At 38.8% G+C, this 18,398-nt stretch overlaps 1 protein-coding gene across 7 annotated transcripts in view; it reads left to right on the top strand.

The window, feature by feature from the left end:
- Positions 1-18,398, top strand: part of ATP8A1 (ATPase phospholipid transporting 8A1) — a 216,678-nt gene that overhangs the window by 21,527 nt on the left and 176,753 nt on the right. For all 7 annotated transcript variants that reach the window (XM_032400275.1, XM_032400276.1, XM_032400279.1 and 4 more), the window contains exons 2-4: positions 11,741-11,855; positions 13,227-13,326; positions 14,341-14,439. In XM_032400275.1, the coding sequence (XP_032256166.1) occupies positions 11,741-11,855; positions 13,227-13,326; positions 14,341-14,439 (314 nt within the window). The remainder of the gene's footprint in view (positions 1-11,740; positions 11,856-13,226; positions 13,327-14,340; positions 14,440-18,398) is intronic.

The following is an 18,398-nucleotide window of genomic DNA, read 5'->3' as shown; positions in this document are numbered from 1 at the left end:
TTGTGAGCTCTGAAAGACCTCTGTAGACTATGTTCATAAACAGTTTCTAATGTATAGGATTCCTTTAACTTCCTGTTCAGAACACTGGGACAGCAGTTTCTCACCTCCAACTTTTGGAACCTCTCTCATTCACCGTGGTTCTTCTGTGATTAGTGACAATCCACTTAATGATTCTGCAGGTTCTCACAGTTCTGTAGGTTTAAAAATATATACATGTCTATAAGTATGTATGTGTGTATAGATAAAGACACAGATAAGCTACAAGATAGGAGTTCATTTAGAGCAGCTAGGTGATGGCTTTTCTTTTTTTAGCAAGCTCCTCCTTTCATTTGTGTTTTGGTGCCACCAACTAATGTTTGTTTTAACTTTTCTAAGAAAGTCTTAAGTTGATTACCCTTGATAGAGAATGACGTGAAGTAGGAGCTGAGAAGTTCTGTTTTTATTTTATTATCTCTTAACATTATACCATCAGTTGCAGGCAGCAGACCTATCCCAGCAGTTCCTTGTACTCCCAAATGGAAGGAAGAAAACATTTCAGTCATCGCTGACATTTTTTTAAAACACCTTTCCTTCATTCTCAGATGTCTGTGCATCTGTTATTATTCACTCTTGAACATGTGAGCCGATTTCCAACCTTTTCCATGATCTTGTTTATCTTCTTTTACTTGTGTGGCAGCACTGGTCTCTTTGAAGACGCCTCCCTTTCCCCCTCATTAGGACCTTTCACAGTTGGTCAGCGTGTTGCCTTTTTAAAAATATTTATTTGTTTGTTTGTTTATTTGAGAGAGCACGCAGTGCGCACAAGTAGGAGGAGGGGCAGAGGGGAGAGGGGGCAGGGCAGAGGGAGGGAGGGGAAGAAGCAGACTCTCCACTGAGCAGGGAGCCTGATGTGGGGCTCGATCCCAGGATCCCGGGATCATGACCTGAGCCAAAGGCACAAGCTTAACCAACTGAGCCACCGAGGCACCCCGGGTTGCTTTAGACAGCCTTCTGGACTTCTGCCCTTTTTGGGTCTTGATGATAACTTGAAATGTGTCCTTCCAGAGTCTAGAATACATGTCTGGCTTGGTCTGATACTCCCCTTTTTGCCTGTCAAAAGCTCTTTGGGACAGTTATGTTTTCTACAAGTTTCATTTCTACTTTATCCCTTTTGCATTGATTAGAGCCCAGTCCATAGTAGCAATTACTCATCTTGTTTCCTGCATCTTCTCAGAGATGAATTTGATGCCAAGACAAGTCAATGGTGCTTTTAGCTAATTGAGACTTGTGGGAGATGCCTGGTAGATGTCTGGCAGTTGAAACCCCTCATTGCTAGTGCAGTCTGTTTCTGTGCCAATTTTTAAATCTATATTGGGAACATACCGTTTATTTCTTTTATCTGACCAAATGATCTATGGGCTATTCCCAAGGAGAGATCATTAAATTCCTTCCATCTTTTATTGTTCTTCTTCCTTTCCTGTTAAGCATGATTTGGCATTAATAAAATTTTTCATTATAATTTTAGCAATTAAGCATGCCCAAGATGATTATTTTTCTAGGTTAATATCTAAGGCTGGTGGCCAAGGAAATTGAGTGCTTACTATGTGTGAGGTTCAACACTAGGCATGCCATAGATTTTCATGTGATACTTGCTTAAGGATAGCCTGTCTTCCTACTGTCAGGAATACTTTTTTTAGTGTCCACCACTTAGAGTTCATAGTACTACTTTTGGAGCTTGCTGCAATTCAGCGTGAGTTCAGGAAGTAATAAGCCATTTTTTTCCTGTTCTAGATAAGAAATACTGTCTATGTGGTTGCACATTTGTTTATTTTTAGATCAGTTCCCACAAAGACACTTAAAGGAATATATCATTTACCATGTATTGTATGACAGGTCCTGATAGAATTTATTAGTGGGTATCAGGATAGGCACAGAACTTCCAGGAATTTTTGGATGCCTGATAGTAAAATAGAAAATTTAGTGAACATTTATTACATGCAAGAGACTTTCCTGAAGTGTTCTTTTTTACTTCCCCATATTAGAATAACATACCTGACAGTTACTTACATGTGCCCTTCTGCCTGTCCTGTCTCAGTGTAAAAGTTAGGTATATTTCTAACATCTATTTTTATTCTCTGTTGCTATGTATAAGTATATAGGTCAAAAGATGAATATTGGAATGGTCCAAAGACCACTATCTATTAAAAAATCTGTAGGTGACACTTCAAGGAGGAATGGTCAGGGAGGGTGCTTTAACATCAAAGTAGCATCTAACAAGGCCATGAGGGTAGGAGAGATTTATGGTTGGAAAAACTATTAAAGTGGAATAGGGCAGGTAGAGGAGAAATAGAGTTAGAAGTCAGGTCAAGCTTAATTGTTGCATGAATGAATGCATCCATCAGTGTTAGAGCTTTAGAGCTAGGTTGGACTTTAATCAGTTTCCATGTATTGTCCTGGCTATGGTACTCACTGGCTCTCTGACCATGAGCAGTGCTCCATGAGAAGTAGTTTCCTTATCTTCATCGTTTTGAGAAGAATTATTTAAAAAAAGAAGTGAACCATTCTGTAAGATGAAAACAACCAATTTTTGGAAGCAAATAACCATGCTTTACATCACTGGGGTAAGTGGATGTCCTTTGTTACAACATTTTGTTATAACTCAGTTGGGCTTGAGGGTAACGAGCTACCATCACATTTGCATGAACAAGAAGGTAAAGGAGAGGAAGCTAGGGATGTAGAAAGCTTTTGGCTGTTGTGCAAATTCCTTAGGGCGGCAACCCAAAGTTATCCCAGAACATGCTGGACTCAGGGCTTGGTTAGGGCAGCTGTTAACATCAGAGGAGATCTGATCTAGCAAGTAGGGCCGGTTGGGGAAGGTTCTAGGCAGCTTGGTGATTTTGTGGGCAGGATAGTTGCATTATGGTTCCAGGTCATCATTCCATGCAGAGCAGGAAAGTCAGCTAGTGATTGGTGGCCTGGAGCAGGTATGGTGTCAAGATCCTACATTAGATGGGCATTGGGAGAGAACTTCAAGCAAGACTGAAATGCCTCTGCTAAAATTCCGTAATATGGAAGCTGAGCATATTCTTTAAGTAGGTAAAATAGTTCCCAGAATCAAATGAGAAGCTTTACAGGTGGGTCAAGGATGATCCAAGGCAGCTTGACTAATAGATGGTTAGTTCAGGTGTCTTACCTGTGCTCACCATTTTCATATGTCCAAACTGCAAACTGTGATTCATTTATACATGGACCATGTGCCGACCTCTAAGTCAAAAAGGGAATGGTATCTTGATGTGCCAGTCCCTAAAGACTGCCTACCGTTGGGAAAGGGGAGTTCTCCAAAGAAAACCAAAGGATCTTTCAGGAGAAGCAGATGTTGAGCTGAAATGAGCAGCAGATATCCACTGCACTGAGCCTAAATCAACACAGTATAGGAAGGTATACTGATGCAATAGAAAATTTCATTTCCCTTCTGGCTATTGAAGTCATGGGCTAGAAATTCGAGATAGGTTGCTAAATAGTTTCTATTTAGTTTCCATACTTTTAAAGGTGTTTGATTTCTTCAATGCCATCTTTGAAAATGTAGTGTCTTAACCTTTAAAGCACCCATTTCATTGTTTTCCAGAGTGGTGGTTTCTTCCTTTTGTACCCTTTCTGAGCAGCTGCTATCAAGCTCACAATTGAACATTTGAAGTCACTGTTCTGCTCCAACAATGCAGGATATGGGATTTCGAATCTCTTTTGTAGCTCTAATAACTGCTTTTATATTTCTAATTAAACAAACTGTTTATGTAGTAAGATACCATTAAAAACAAAATAAATACAAACCTGTAAATTATATTTAGCTGAAGATTGCTTTGTTCCAAAAACTTGAGCCAAAAAAAAAAAAAAAAAACCTATTACATGAGGACTTTTAATTGCTATTTTTTCAGAAAACAAAATAAAAACCTATTTAAATTTTGGAAATGCTCATGATTTCCTAATAAGTAGCCCCCAACTTTAATCACACCTAAGTTCTGTAGTTTGTGCCTCTGAAGTCTCTGGATAGTTTTCCAGTTAATCTTTTATTAGAGTCCATGACTGTTGCAGGTATGACTGTTTGTCTGATGACCTCGTTCTATGTCAAAAACCATAAGCAATTACTGTGACCTCTTTAATGTCTAATATTGGAGGCCACCAAGCAAAAGGATATACAACAACTGGACTCTCCTGAATGTGTTAGGAGATAATATAATAGATACTCTGATTTCAGCTTTAGCCTTACTTTATAATTGCAATAAAGTTGAGTCTGCAAAAACTCAATGGTTCTATAACCATATTACCAGGCAACAGAATGACTTTGTATTTTGTTCTCTTCTCCCTCCTACCTACCCACCCCTGCTTTTCTGTTGCATAACCCCCCACACAGATGACAATTTAGGGGAAAACATTTACTGATTTTGTATTAATTAATAAAATTGTAAGGTAAAGTCCATTATTTTACTGTCTAGATGTATTAACTGGTCACAACCTTAATTAAATATCCCAAAATTTAAAAAAATATTAATACCTACATTAGTGTCTTTAAGACTTGTTTTCCTCATCTCAAGTATTTTGAAGGGAGATTAACTTTATAATATTTGGCTAGAGGACAGGCTGATAGGAATTGTATGAGTGACAAATATTGTGCTACATTGCTCACATAATGTCATTTAGAACTATTTTATGCACGAGGATGCTAAGGCTCAGAACATAAAATAATTTGGACAGTGCAATGTACAAATGGGTATACAGGTCTGACCATAAAACCTATTCCTTTTCCCCACAGTCTGCCTTTCTGCTCATAGTAATAAAAATAATAGCTATAATTTTTATATGTGCATGAGGAGCCAGGCACTGTCCCGCATACTTTACGCACATGCATTATTTCGTTTAATCCCCACAAAAGCCTGTGAAACAAGGTAGACAGCTAAAGTTAAGTCATTTGCCTAAGGCAGCCATAGCTCACAACTGATGGACCTGAACTGCATCTCTCACACTGTGCGTGGTCTGTGTTCCCAGTTACAATTCTGTAATGCCTTCCTTGAGTGTACCTGTGTTTGCGGTATCGTCGATTGGTATGTTATAAGAAGAAGAAGATGCATGATTTTTAAGGATAGGATTGGTTGACTCTAAAGAGAATTCTTTTAAGTGGTTAATCATTTGTTGCATTTAAAATCCTAAATTTCTCTCAATTCTTGGGCTTTGGCTTGGAGTAGCATCAGATAGCAGGTAACTATGGCATCATACATGGGTGGAATGGTAATGCTTGGCCTGGAGAGACTGTGAGGGTCAGGGCAGCACCACCTCCAAAAAAATATCATGAATACATCCATTTCATCTCTGTCACCACTGTCTCACCCAGGCCCTGTCATCTTTCCTGGATGATCACAGTAGCCTCAAAATGATCTTCCCACCTAAAACTTTTCAGTGGATTCCTACTGCATAAAGAATCTAAGTTCAAGCTTCTTATTGCTTACCCAATCTGGCCCTGCCTCTCCCTATGTGATGCCCTGTTCACTATCACCGATCCTCATGTACATGAAGTGCCAACCTGATTCTTACCTCGAGGGCTTTGTTCCTGCTCTTCCCCAGCTGGGTTTACACTGTCGCTTCTTTAATTCCTTATTGAGGTCCCAACTCGGCCTGTCCTCAGAGAAGCCTTCCCTCCCCCGTCAGTATAAAACAGCACCAGCCAGGCCAGCCAACATTTAGTGAGCTCTGACTCCACACCAGGCACTGTTTTCTACATTTACTAACTCACAGGGGCCTCGTGAACCCCCCCTTTGAAGTAGACACTGTTATCATCTCTGTCATAGAAATGATGAAACCGAAGCCCAGAGAGTTCTGTCAATCATTCTGTCAACCGCTTGTTATATTTTCTTCACACCTACCGTGATCTGTAATTATCTTGCTCTCCTCTAGAAACTAAGTTGCTGAGAGAAGGGACCTAATCTTATTTTCTGCTGTTTCTGAAGCTTTTTAAAAAATGCCTGGGACAGGGGCGCCTGGGTGGCTCAGTCGTTAAGCGTCTGCCTTCGGCTCAGGTCATGATCCCAGGGTCCTGGGATCGAGCCCCGCATCGGGCTCCCTGCTCTGCGGGAAGCCTGCTTCTCCCTCCCACTCCCCCTGCTTGTGTTCCCTCTCTCGCTGTGTCTCTCTCTCTCTGTTAAATAAATAAATAAAATCTTTAAAAAAAAAAATGCCTGGGACATAGGCACTTATGTTGAAATACGTTGAATGAATGAATGAACAATCTGACAGATTAGGTCGTGATATTTGTGATGAGAAATAGAACATTTCAAAGATGATACTTCAGCTATAATTGTACGAAAAGGACTCAGAGCCCTTCACTTAAATAATTGTTGAGCATTTTTCTTCTCTGTTGCATTGTAATGCATGCCTATAAGCACGTGACCATGAATCTGGGCAGAGGAAGAAAGATTGTATGTCCACATACTCATTAACCCAGTCATCGCTGGTCAATAGGTGGGTGCCAGGGAGCTGCTAGCAACAGATTATCATCACGCCGATCTTCTCAAACACGGAGCACCGTTTGACTGTGTAACTGGGTTCTGGGGCAGATTAGGGAAGGCAGCTGTGGCTGTGAAACATCTGGCTAGAGTAGGGAGATCTTATTTTGTTTTGCAAATTTCATTGTTCTTCTAAACAAATGATGTATTGACCTTTCTCTTCCTGGTGTGGAGCAAATACTGATTTCACAGGATTTGGGAGCTGAGAAAGAACTTCAGAGGATTAGCTTACCTTCCTTATTTTACAAAGGAAGAGAAACAACCACCCCCCCACTCCTCCCCCACACACACACCCCACCCCACCCCCCAGGATGTAGTGGTTTTCACAGGGTCACAGAAGTAATCAGTGGAAAAACCAGAGCTTGCCTCACAACCACCAAGCGAGTTTAATACAAAACACTGTTAGGGGAAGAAGAGCACTTGTTCATTTCAGGGCCAGGATCAGAATGCTGACGCATCAGCATCTTCTCTTTCCTTGAGTAGGAAAGCTATTGCTGGAAGTCAAAATGGCTGCCAGGAGGATGTTGCTTCTCTGTCCCTCTTTAGTAATACAAAGCAATATCTGCTTATAGCACATTCAGTAGCTAAAAATGCTGTCACTCTTTGTTTCCCTGTATTGAAACTCTTGGTCCTTCAGAAGCCTGGAAATAGCATTTGGTCATTTTATAACTAAGAATGAAGAATTTGGCCTGGTAAAAATCCCTGGTTTGCTGTGTGTTCTAAGTAATTTTATCATTTAAGTACTGAGTAACTTTATCATTAATTGAAATAGTTAACAACAGTGCTTTTGAAAACAAAAATGCTTTTCTGCTGGGGAAATAATAAGATATTACAAACACTAAATATGGAATTTTCACAGTATCTGGAATTCTGAATTATTGAATCATTGTCTATTCTATTTTGCATAAATAAGGAAAAGTCTTCCCCTTATTCATTTCAATAAAAGCTAGTGCAGAATAGTTTATTTTAGGAGACTGGTTTGCTTCTGGCTGGTTTTAAGACATTACGGACATTGGAGAGTACAATACCAAAAGAAGCTAAGGTGGTTCAGAAGGAATTATTGAGACCTGCTTCATTTTTTTTCCTTACAGTGCTGGGTGTGGGACTATGTCCACCAGGTTCTTCGCTCTGTAGAACTTTTAGTTTAAGAAGAGTAATGATGCCATTAGTGGATGTCAGATGCCCGAGTGAGCAGTGAGGACACTGGGATGAATGCTTGAATTATTTTCCTGGAGAATTCAAAATGAAGGAGTTTGGATCTGGTGTCACTATCATTACTTCGTATGTCTGTACTTGGGGCCATATTGAGTACTTGGGGCTATATAGAGATGCCCCCCAAGAACTTGAAAATAAGGGAAATGGGTTTGCTTTGTTATTTCTTTGTAAGCTCAACTCATGGGAGGAACAGAGCCACCTGCAAGAGAGGCAGATCTGTTCCTATGTGTGCAGGGTTTGATGGTCAAATCCCATTGCCAGATTAAATGTGAGTTGCAGTTTGGAGATGGATATGGTCAGGAAAAGGGTGAGTCAGGGAGTTAAACACTGGTAGCACTCTTCTCAGCTTTGTGGAAGGAAAAAGAACCACGTCGAACAGATTTTCAGTATCATGGCCCCATTGCCAAGGTATCCCAACAGACTCTGAAGATTTTGGTTCTACAGGTACATCTACCCCTGTTGTGGAATTGGGTCCATCAGGTTGTGCAAGCCCAATGCTGTTAGACTTGTCATCTCCCAGTGGGTTAATTCATCAGATGTTGAAGGAGTGTAGATTAATGTGTTACCCATATGTCCAGAACCAACCTGCTTGTTTCTACAATGTAAGATAAGAGTTCACCGAAGGGTCTAATTAGAATAGTTAACAAACTTCCACATTCCAAATTAGTAAGAATGCCAGTCTTTTTCCCAGATACCTTCATGGATTATTCCTGAGGACCTGTGAGGTTAGGTGCATTCACTCAGATATTCCTGAGGTTGCTGTGCCTGCTCACTTCTAGCTCACTGCCTACCGCTAGGAATAAATAACCATTTGGGGGCATACACCAGGTGGTACCTGCAACGTCTAGCCTTCAATATCCTGGGAGTGGGCCTCAGGTGCCTGCAGGGTCTCTTTGTTACTGCTAATGGAGGAGCTGAGCTCCCTGGAGTCCTGAGGGAGACAGGGCAGGGGTGACTACCAGCTCCCACTGGCTGAGTGCCTGGCTCCCAGCTTTCGGTGCAGATCTCCCTCCCTCCTCCAGTATCAGACCTGCTCAGGGCATCCCACTGCCTGAGCTCCAAAGGTTCTGCTCCATGTGCTCAGCTTCACCTGCACTATCTTTCTAAGGCTTTTTTCTGTAGTGCCTGAATGAAGCAGGCTTGTGGCATCTGCAATATTCTGTGCTTAGAATCATCCAGCCCCCCTACTGGATGAGAACAGGTCACTAGTCTAGACATCCCCCCCCTCCGATTTTGGTGAGTTTTTTCTTTAGAGGTCCCTTATATTCAGACCTTGGTTAGGGCCCTACTGGTCCATTAGAATTGTTTTAATTACTCTCCCATTTAAGGGAAGGGGTTGATTCCAATCCCTTTGCCCCAGGAGATTCTTTTGCTTCATAGATATTCTTGACTATAAATTAATATGTGAGGGGGAGATGTGATGTCCAGTGCCATCTGGCAGCATTTGAGACCCCAATATAAATGGCTATGGAGTGACACCTAACTCTTCAGCTAAGAACATCCAAGGACCATGCCCTCAAAAGTCCCGCTACATAAAGTAAATACAATCTGAGGACTTCAGAGCAGAGAACTGGTTTTTCCTGAGGATCTCTGTCCAGGTGCCAGAAATAGGACATTATGATTTTTGTACTGTCATTAAGGAAAATCTCATAAAAGATTTTTAAGAAATTTTTTAAAAATTTATTTCCCTCTATTTAATGTTCCATATCTTAGTCCGTTCAGGCTGCTGTAACAATACCATGGACTGGGTGGCTTATGAACAATAGAGCTGTATTACAGTTCTGGAGCCTGGGAGGTCCAAGATCAAGACACCAGCAGCATCACTGTCTGGTGAGGGCTCACTTCCTGGTTATTGATCATCTTCTCAATGTGTCCTCACATGGGGAAAGGGACAAGGGATCTCTCTAGGTCTCTTTTGTGAGGACACTAGTCCCATTTATGAGGGCTCCACCTTCATGACCTGATCACCTTCCAAATGCCCTACCTCCTAATACCACCAATTTGGGGACTACATGTTTACATATGAATTTTGGGAAGACACAAACATCCAGTCTATAGCAATCCATAGATAAAATTTTGATTATATAAAACTAGGGGGGAAGTTTGTATCTAAAACATGGTGTAGTGAAAGATAACTATTCACCGTGTGACCATAGGCAAAGCTGCTAATGTGTCTAAAACTGTAAAATGGATATGATGGTACTTAATTTGGAGCCATGTGGCCTTCGGAGTGACCATTCTCACTCTGCGCCTCTCTACTTGGAAAGCTTTCAGTGGCTTGCTGCCAACCAGAGGATGCCTTCCAGACTTCTGCACAAGTGTGAGAGGTCTTCCAAGATTTGGCCTGCGTGCTTTTCAGCACATCTCACCTGTCTTTACCTTGCCCTTTGTTGCCCCCTGTGAATTCCCCTGCACACACTACACTGGTCCCCATACTCATGTTGCCCACCTTTGTAGAAAGCCTAAATGATTTTCTGGTTTCATATAGCAACAAAACCCCACAGACAAGCTTTCCTTGTACAGTTTGATACCAGCACTTGGCTGTCATTAGTGTCCTTATCAATGGGTGGAGAAAAATGTACTTGCCCTCAGTTGGGGGGGGGAGCTCGGATGGCCAAATAACCACTCCTTTGTCATTTGATATTTATTCAGCAAACATTTATTGAGTACCTGCTGTTTGTTGGTACTGGTGTTAGGAAGATGAGTAACCCAGCATCTATGGCCTCAGGGAGTTCCCATTCTGGTAGGGAGAGACAGACTCATAAGCAGGCAGTAACAAAACCTTCTGATAAGTGTTTTGCAGGGGAGAAAGGGGAGTGCAGAGGACTGTGGGAATACAGAGAAGGATCACTGACTTAGCATTGTAGAATACTTTAGAAGAAATGTTCTATAGGTCAGCAGGTTTTATGGGAAGAGTTGACTTGGCTAGATAAAGAAGAAAAGAAAAATAGCTATCTATACTGTTGATAGCCCTTTCTAGGAAAGGGGTAAGGACTGATTTAATCTAGTCTCATTTAATTCTCAATAGACAGTATAATAAGCAGTTTACATTTTTTTCCCATTCTTCTGGATCTTGTGTGTTTTTTTTTTTTTTAAAGATTTTATTTATTTATTTGAGAGAGAATGAGAGAGAGCACATGAGAGGGGGGAGGGTCAGAGGGAGAAGCAGGCTCCCTGCCGAGCAGGGAGCCCGATGCGGGACTCGATCCAGGGACTCCAGGATCATGACCTGAGCCGAAGGCAGTCGCTTAACCAACTGAGCCACCCAGGCGCCCTGGATCTTGTGTTTTTAAAAAGTGTTGTCAATATGGTGACAAGATGTTACCCCATTGAAATTGGCAGAATCTGTTGCATTGTTAGAATGATCCTGAGATGACTTGAAATGGTCTCAAGAAATTTAAAACTCAGTTGTCATTATTTAAAACTCATAAATTGCCATTAGTGGAAAGATTAAGATTATCACAGTGAGTTGTGGTCATACCACAGCATGGTGGTTGCCTATTTAAACCTTAATGGGTATCTTTTTTCTGTCTTCACCAAAAAGAAAAAAAAAAAAAAAATGAAACACCAGAAAGATATTAAATGTGTATACTTATGTTTTAAAAATATATTTTAAATTACCCCTCTCTTAGTTTTGTCTAAAACTGTAATGGAAACTAGTTTAAAATTTTTTGTTACTTTCAGATGTATTCTTACATAATGGAAAGAAATTGAACATTTATGGGGGAACGATGAGTAAAAATTGCAAAATGATGTTACTGTTTTTGAAACGGTCAGTTTTTACATGACTATTAAATGCTGCCTTTCAAATTTAGTAGAAATAGGAGATGTGGGGATTTTCCTTCTTTTACTATAAAAGAAGCAAGAACATCAATCAGGTGGAAGCATGCAGCTTTTAACATAATTTAGAATCCCAAGTAGTTATGAAGTATGTTTTTGTCTGGATACTAACGTGAAAGATTTCTTACTGAATAAGAAGACTGTCTCTCTTTAAGGTTATGAGAAGACCGATGATGTCTCAGAGAAGACTTCACTGGCTGACCAGGAGGAAGTACGGACTATTTTCATCAACCAGCCCCAGCTGACAAAATTCTGCAATAATCATGTCAGGTAGGACCTACCAAAGATCTCTGTGGGACCAACTATCACAGCGGAACCCAATAGGCCATCTCCCCTCTCTGGCCAAAACAAAAATGCTTACAGAGAGCTTTCAGTTAAATCAGTTACTATTTGAAAGCTCACTGGAGGCAGTATGAATCGGCTCTTTTCTCCATCTTCTGGCCAATAAAGAGATGGGAATAAGAATCTGGAAGTTGGAAGGAGCAGAAAGGATAAACAGCCATACTCTCCCAATTATATTTATAGTGTCTGGATAGTGAAAGCTGCTTATGGATACATACCTTTGTCTCAAACCTGTTAATAGAGGGATGAATTATTGTTTTTGGCCAACAAGTTTTAACATTTTAGAAGAGGTCTTTGCAGTTCTTCACCAAGAACTCCTTTTTGTTACATAGTCTTTAAATATTGGCGTTTGATAGTTGTAAAATTTAGTATGGTGTTGAGGAATGGAGGGCTGTGAGAATTACTTCACCGTTACATTTTCCTTCCAACAATAGTATAAAAAGTATCACTGTTGTAAGCACTGTTCACTAAGCGGCCTCTGGAATGGAGTGAACATGAACACTCCCTTACCCCTTATGCTAGCCCAGTGTTTCTCCTGTGGCAAAATTCCTGGACTTGAGAAATGCCCATTTACAATTAATATTTACAACTTCACATTCTGGAGTAACTTTCTCAGTTTGGGGAATGTGGTATGCATTCCTGTAATCTCCTATTTTTAAAATTTTTAAAAGATTTTATTGTGGAAAGCATTAAACATAAAAGTAAATAGCACAACGAACTCCCTTGTACCCATCATCCAGCTTCACAATTATCAACTCATGTAATCTTCCTTCTATTTAAATAAAAGAAGATTGGATGTTTTCAAGACCTAAGTGTTGATATCTTACTGATTGCAGCCATAGCTGGTATGTTCAGTGTGGAGTCCTAGCCAAGTTCCTAGAGGGACTATGGAGAAAATTTGAACAGAACCCTAGAAAACTTCCCATTTTTCTGAAATTATCCTATGTAGGCATCTCTGTTTAAAGTTCCCGGTCTTGCTCAAATTCGATTTTTTTTGTAAGATTTTTTTATTGATGCACCATCACTGATTTGTAAGCTACTCCTAGTGTGTTAAAAAAAGGATGGTTGGCCAAAGAGAACAAAAGATATTGTGAAGAAAATTAGACTCTTACTATTTAATTCGACAGTTCCTTTCACTCATATTCATTTAGATTAATGACCATTTGCAATATTCTCCCAATTTGAAACAGAGGGCAAATGTTCATCTAATTTTTTATGTGATGATAATAGAATTTTATAAGTGTGGGTGCTAATTATGGAGTAATTAAGTTTTATGCTACTTTTCATTTTGTTTTCTAGCACTGCAAAATACAACATAATCACATTCCTTCCAAGATTTCTCTACTCTCAGTTCAGAAGAGCTGCTAACTCATTTTTTCTCTTTATTGCACTGCTTCAGGTAAAGTCACATCATAAAACTTCAGTTCAAAGTCAAATGTTCAGATACTAATAAATGTTTTTGTTAAACCCATGACCAATCTTCCAAAGCTTTAGCTAAACACAGAGAGACAAGCTGGTTTGGGTGGACATTTCCAGTTCCTGCCACAAGCAATGTCAGAATTCCACTGACATTTGATTCATTTTTATCAGCTTATTTTATTTTTATTTATTATTTAATCATTTTTATCAGCTTATTTTAAACATTCTGTCAATTTGATATGGCAGGGATGAAATGTAATGGTAAGAGGGGATGGAACTTTTTCTTCAAATATTAATTAAATATTAATTTATTTTAGTAACAGTAACAGTCAATTCTGAACCTTATAAGAATTTCCATTTTATTTTTTTTTTATTTTTTTTTTTGTTAAGAATTTCCATTTTAAAACTTGTTTCTTTTTTGTATTTGAGTTAGTAGTAATCGGGGGAAAAAATTTCATTTTATTAAAAAACATTCATTCATTGTAAAAATAATTAGAGAAAAAAATTGAAGAAATAAAGAAAAAAATAGTAAAACTCTCACTTTTCCACCACTGAGAGGCAACTACTCTTAACATCGGGGTGTATATCTTCTTCATCTTTCCCCTCCCATGTATTGTTTATTGATTTAGCTTACAAAAAGAAGATCATAGAACACGTATGTTTTATATTCTGCTTTAAACATGTGATAATGTGTGGATATTTTCTCATGTGATTCGATGTGTCTTTAGAATATCATTTTTAATGATTATATGATATTTAACTAACTCCCCTTTGTAGGTGTTAGTCTCGCACACACAACAGCTTGTCATGAAGCCAGCTCACGTGCTCTTCTAGCCACTTCCTAGACAGGAGCAAACTGCCTCACTCAGCGTTAGTCTGCCGCAGTAGTAAAATCACTGAAGAGTATTTTAAGAGGCACTAAGACTTGGTTGTTTTTAAACATATTATAAACTTGCTAGTTCTCACTGGATTTTTTTTTTTTCCCCCCAAATAGCAAATACCTGATGTATCACCAACAGGTCGCTATACAACACTGGTTCCTCTCTTATTTATTTTAGCTGTGGCAGCTATCAAAGAGATCATAGAAGATATTGTAAGTACTTAATTTTTTTCATAAATAAATGTGCCTTATTTTATATGCATATTTTAAAATATTAGTTTCTCTTTAATTCTTGACACAGGCTGTTTAAAATGCCCATTCAACTTAAAAACCTGTAGAATATGCTCTGGAGTCCATTGTTCTTCGTTTCTGCAGGATTACTGTTACAGAATGCTTGGCAGAGTGTTCTCTGCGTTTGTAGTTTAGTAGTGAAAGAAATTAAATGCAATAATTGGCTTGGAGAGAAAACTATATTTGAACATTATTTTCAGTTGTGCCCAATGTTCCGTATGAACATTATTTCAAGTTAAACACAGTAGCCTCCAAATTATCTCAGTGTAAAGGGTCTTTTAATGTATGTTTTATGTTTAAGTCATAGGCACGGTTTTCACCTTATTAAATACCGTTGATTCCTTTTCATCTTTAGTAGTTTTAAGCTTCCTTTTATTTTATTGAAAGAAAGTAGTATTAATCTGTAGTAGCTGAGAAAAGGGGAAGTCAATTTCCTGTTCATAAAATAAGTTTCCCAAAATAAATTCAGACTTTCCTTTTTCCTCTTCTACCATTATTTTAACTACCTTAGTTGAGGAAGCCAATTTTTTTTTCCTTTGCTCTTTAAATATTTGGCCTATATGAAATGACCTTCTGTCGAGCCTTAGGCAAGTCAGATGGGAAGGCGAGGAAGGCCTGAGACATTCTTTAGGAAGCTCCAATTTAAAGTTGCACAAACATTTATATTATTTCTGTAGAGAATCAAATTGAAACAGGTCAAGTGTCCATTTAGATCATCAGTCTCAAAAACATCCAAGTGTCTAAGAGTACAGACAGAGGTTTTATGTCTGTGTGCATGTGTGTAAAACATCACAGTCCTCTTGATTGGAAGTGACATGCTTGATGGGGACCACAAGCTGAAAATTTAAGGGACTCTCTTTTTACATATATTGTTCCACACAGACTTACCATCCTTTAAATTGTACTTGGATCTAGCAATCCATAAGGATCAGTCTTTACTGTAATTGGTCTCTTTGTTTGCCTTATGTACTCCCTTTTCTTTCTTTGACATAGTTTTGATTAAGCATATATTATTTACTAGACATTGTGCTATTGTTTTTGTAAATGTTTTTCCCATTTAATTTCTTCAATAACTTTACAAGTTGGATATTAATCCCATTTTAAAGGTAAGGAAGCTGGGGCTTAGAGAGATCATGAAACTTGTCCAAGAAATGGTTGGGATCAGATTCCTTCTCATCCAGCTCTTGTTCTGTTTTGTGGCAAGTCACCAACAATAGTATTCATCACATCTATTGAGTTTCTGGGATCCATGTACTTGTTTTATATCCTTTACATTTATTAAGTCTTATAGCCACTCTCTAAAGGATTACTGGTATTATCCCCATTTTACAAATAAGGGAGAGGAGGCAGAGGATCAAGGTAACTTGCCCAGGGTCACACAGTTAATAACTGGGGCTGTGAGAATTCAAAACAAGGCAGTTTGGTTCCAGAGCTCCATGTTATTATCACTGCTCTAAGCTCCTGTCCTTTTTTCTTTTTCCCTAACAATACTAAAAGCTCTCTAGCTATGGTTTTTAGTACCCCTCTCTATGAAAATAAATGGTAAATAAAATGATATCCAAGAGGGTTTTGTTTGTTTGTTTGTTTGTTTTTTATAAATATTTGGATGATGATAGTACAGTTAACATTTATTCATCACTTACTAGAACTAGGTACTATTCTAAGGACTTCAGTGCATCATTTAATTCTTAGCCAAAAGGCAAAAGAGCTGGTGTGGTTACTTGATTAATGTTTGTCTCAATGTGAGACAGGAATCCATCAAAACACCTGGGCAATGATAAGATAGGAAACACTTAGGAAGGGTTCCCAGGAGGGAGTGGTCCACATTACATACTTCAGTATTCTAAAGTTCATGGTACTATTTATATGGTACAGTTTATTGATACACTGTCAGTTAAATATTGATAATATTAAGTAGTTCACTAGCCCTCAGTGATATGAAATGAATTCTCACTACAGGACAGTGGAGGTATTTGAACTCATGGAATAGCTGTATTAATGTTTTCTGAAGTGTTCGTTTTAGAAGGAATAATAATCTGTTTGGGATCCAGAGATGCTTTTCTCTCTCTTTTTTTTTTTTTTTTTTATGGTTTTAAGATTAGAATCTGCCTATCTGGATAGATCCTTATGTATATTCCACACAATTGTTTCTTGACAAGCAACCGAATTTATTCTGTGGCGGGAAGGCTGAGGAAAGAGCTGTACAAGAATTCTCCTATACAGGAATTCTCTGTAGATGGAAAGTAATGTTCAGGATCTCCTTACGTCTCACTAAGATTAAATTTCCTGTTTAAGTAGAATGTTTCATTAATTAGCTTTTATTTGTCTCCTTCAGTTGGAAGTCTAACTATTGTCTGTCATAGATATCCATTGTTTTGGAAATATTTGCACCTCCCTCATATATCTAAATTTGTTTTGGACCATTACTTTGAACCCAAATTTATTTTGGGCTACTTTCTAATTTTCTTAAGATCTTTATGAACAATAAAAAACAGTAAGTATTTGAGAGTTTCATCAATTATAAAATATTCTCTACTGATGCTACAAGTTTAAACTTTAAAAATGTATTAAGAACATCTGGTAAATCATAAGCTTACTTTTGGAAGCAATAGTTTGCCTAATGAAAGTCTACATTTTTACGGTTTTATTAGTGAGTGTTTTGCTCTGAGAAAGAATTGTAATGTGTTCCTGTTTATGGATGTGGCAAGAATTATTTTCTACAAGCCTTCCACAGAGGCGTTTTGAATGCTCTCTTTGCATTTTGTGCAGTTCAGTGGCTGATTGTTTGTGGGAACTGCGTTCCTGCTGCCAGCTATTAGGACACTCCTGAGTGTTGCTGTTTTGGGAGGAGTGCTAATCCACAACTCTGGCATTTTCCCTCAGAGAGTATGGTCATATTTGCACTGTGATTCTAAAAACCGTATTTCTTCTCAAATGGAAAAATTAGGAACTCCTTTGTTTCACATTCATTCCAACCCACCTTATAGTCAGGTCTGTGCAGCTAAATCTGACCTTGAGCTTTAATGATAGAATTTTTGAGCTCAGAGTTAGTTATACTCATCACTTTTCTACAAAAGTCAGCAGGCTGATGTGTTACACTTGATGCTGTAAGTTTAGACAGAAGCCATGGAAAACCTCTAGTTGAACCGTAGACAAGATAGCTTCCCCTGGCCACTCAAATTCTCACCTTTCCTCTGACCTTTCGTTTCTTCTACTCTCTGCTCTAAAACTTCGGCTTATGTGACTCTTCATACTCACCCACCCAGACTCAGGCTAACTCACCTGTTTAGCATATAATTTTTTTGGTGCTTTTGGGAGGAAGGAGAATAGGATCATGTGATTCAGTGGTTCATGATGTGGAGAAGGGACCATTGAGAAGCAGTGGATGCAAGAGGCTTTATGCACATGGTATATGTGTTTGGTTCTAGTCATTGACAGACATCAACATGTCATTAAATTATGGAGGATGACTCACAAAGATAAACTCAAAGTGGATGAAAGACCTCAATGTGAGACAGGAATCCATCAAAATCCTAGAGGAGAACATAGGCAGTAACCTCTTTGACATCGGCCACAGCAACTTCTTTCAAGATACATCTCCAAAAGCTAGTGAAACAAAACCAAAAATGAACTTTTGGGATTTCATCAAGATAAAAAGCTTCTGCACAGCAAAGGAAACAGTCAACAAAACAAAGAGGCAACCCACAGAATGGGAGAAGATATTTGCAAATGACACTACAGATAAAGGGCTGGTATCCAAAATCTATAAAGAACTCCTCAAACTCAACACCCAAAAAACAAATAATCAAGTCAAAAAGTGGGCAGAAGATATGAACAGACACTTCTCTGAAGAAGACATACAAATGGCTAACAGACACATG

Source organism: Phoca vitulina, unplaced genomic scaffold (assembly GCF_004348235.1).
Source record: "Phoca vitulina isolate PV1807 unplaced genomic scaffold, GSC_HSeal_1.0 scaffold3, whole genome shotgun sequence".
Lineage (NCBI taxonomy): Eukaryota > Metazoa > Chordata > Mammalia > Carnivora > Phocidae > Phoca > Phoca vitulina.
Note: the sequence above shows the minus strand (reverse complement) of the source record. Positions and strands in the feature narration are given on the sequence as shown.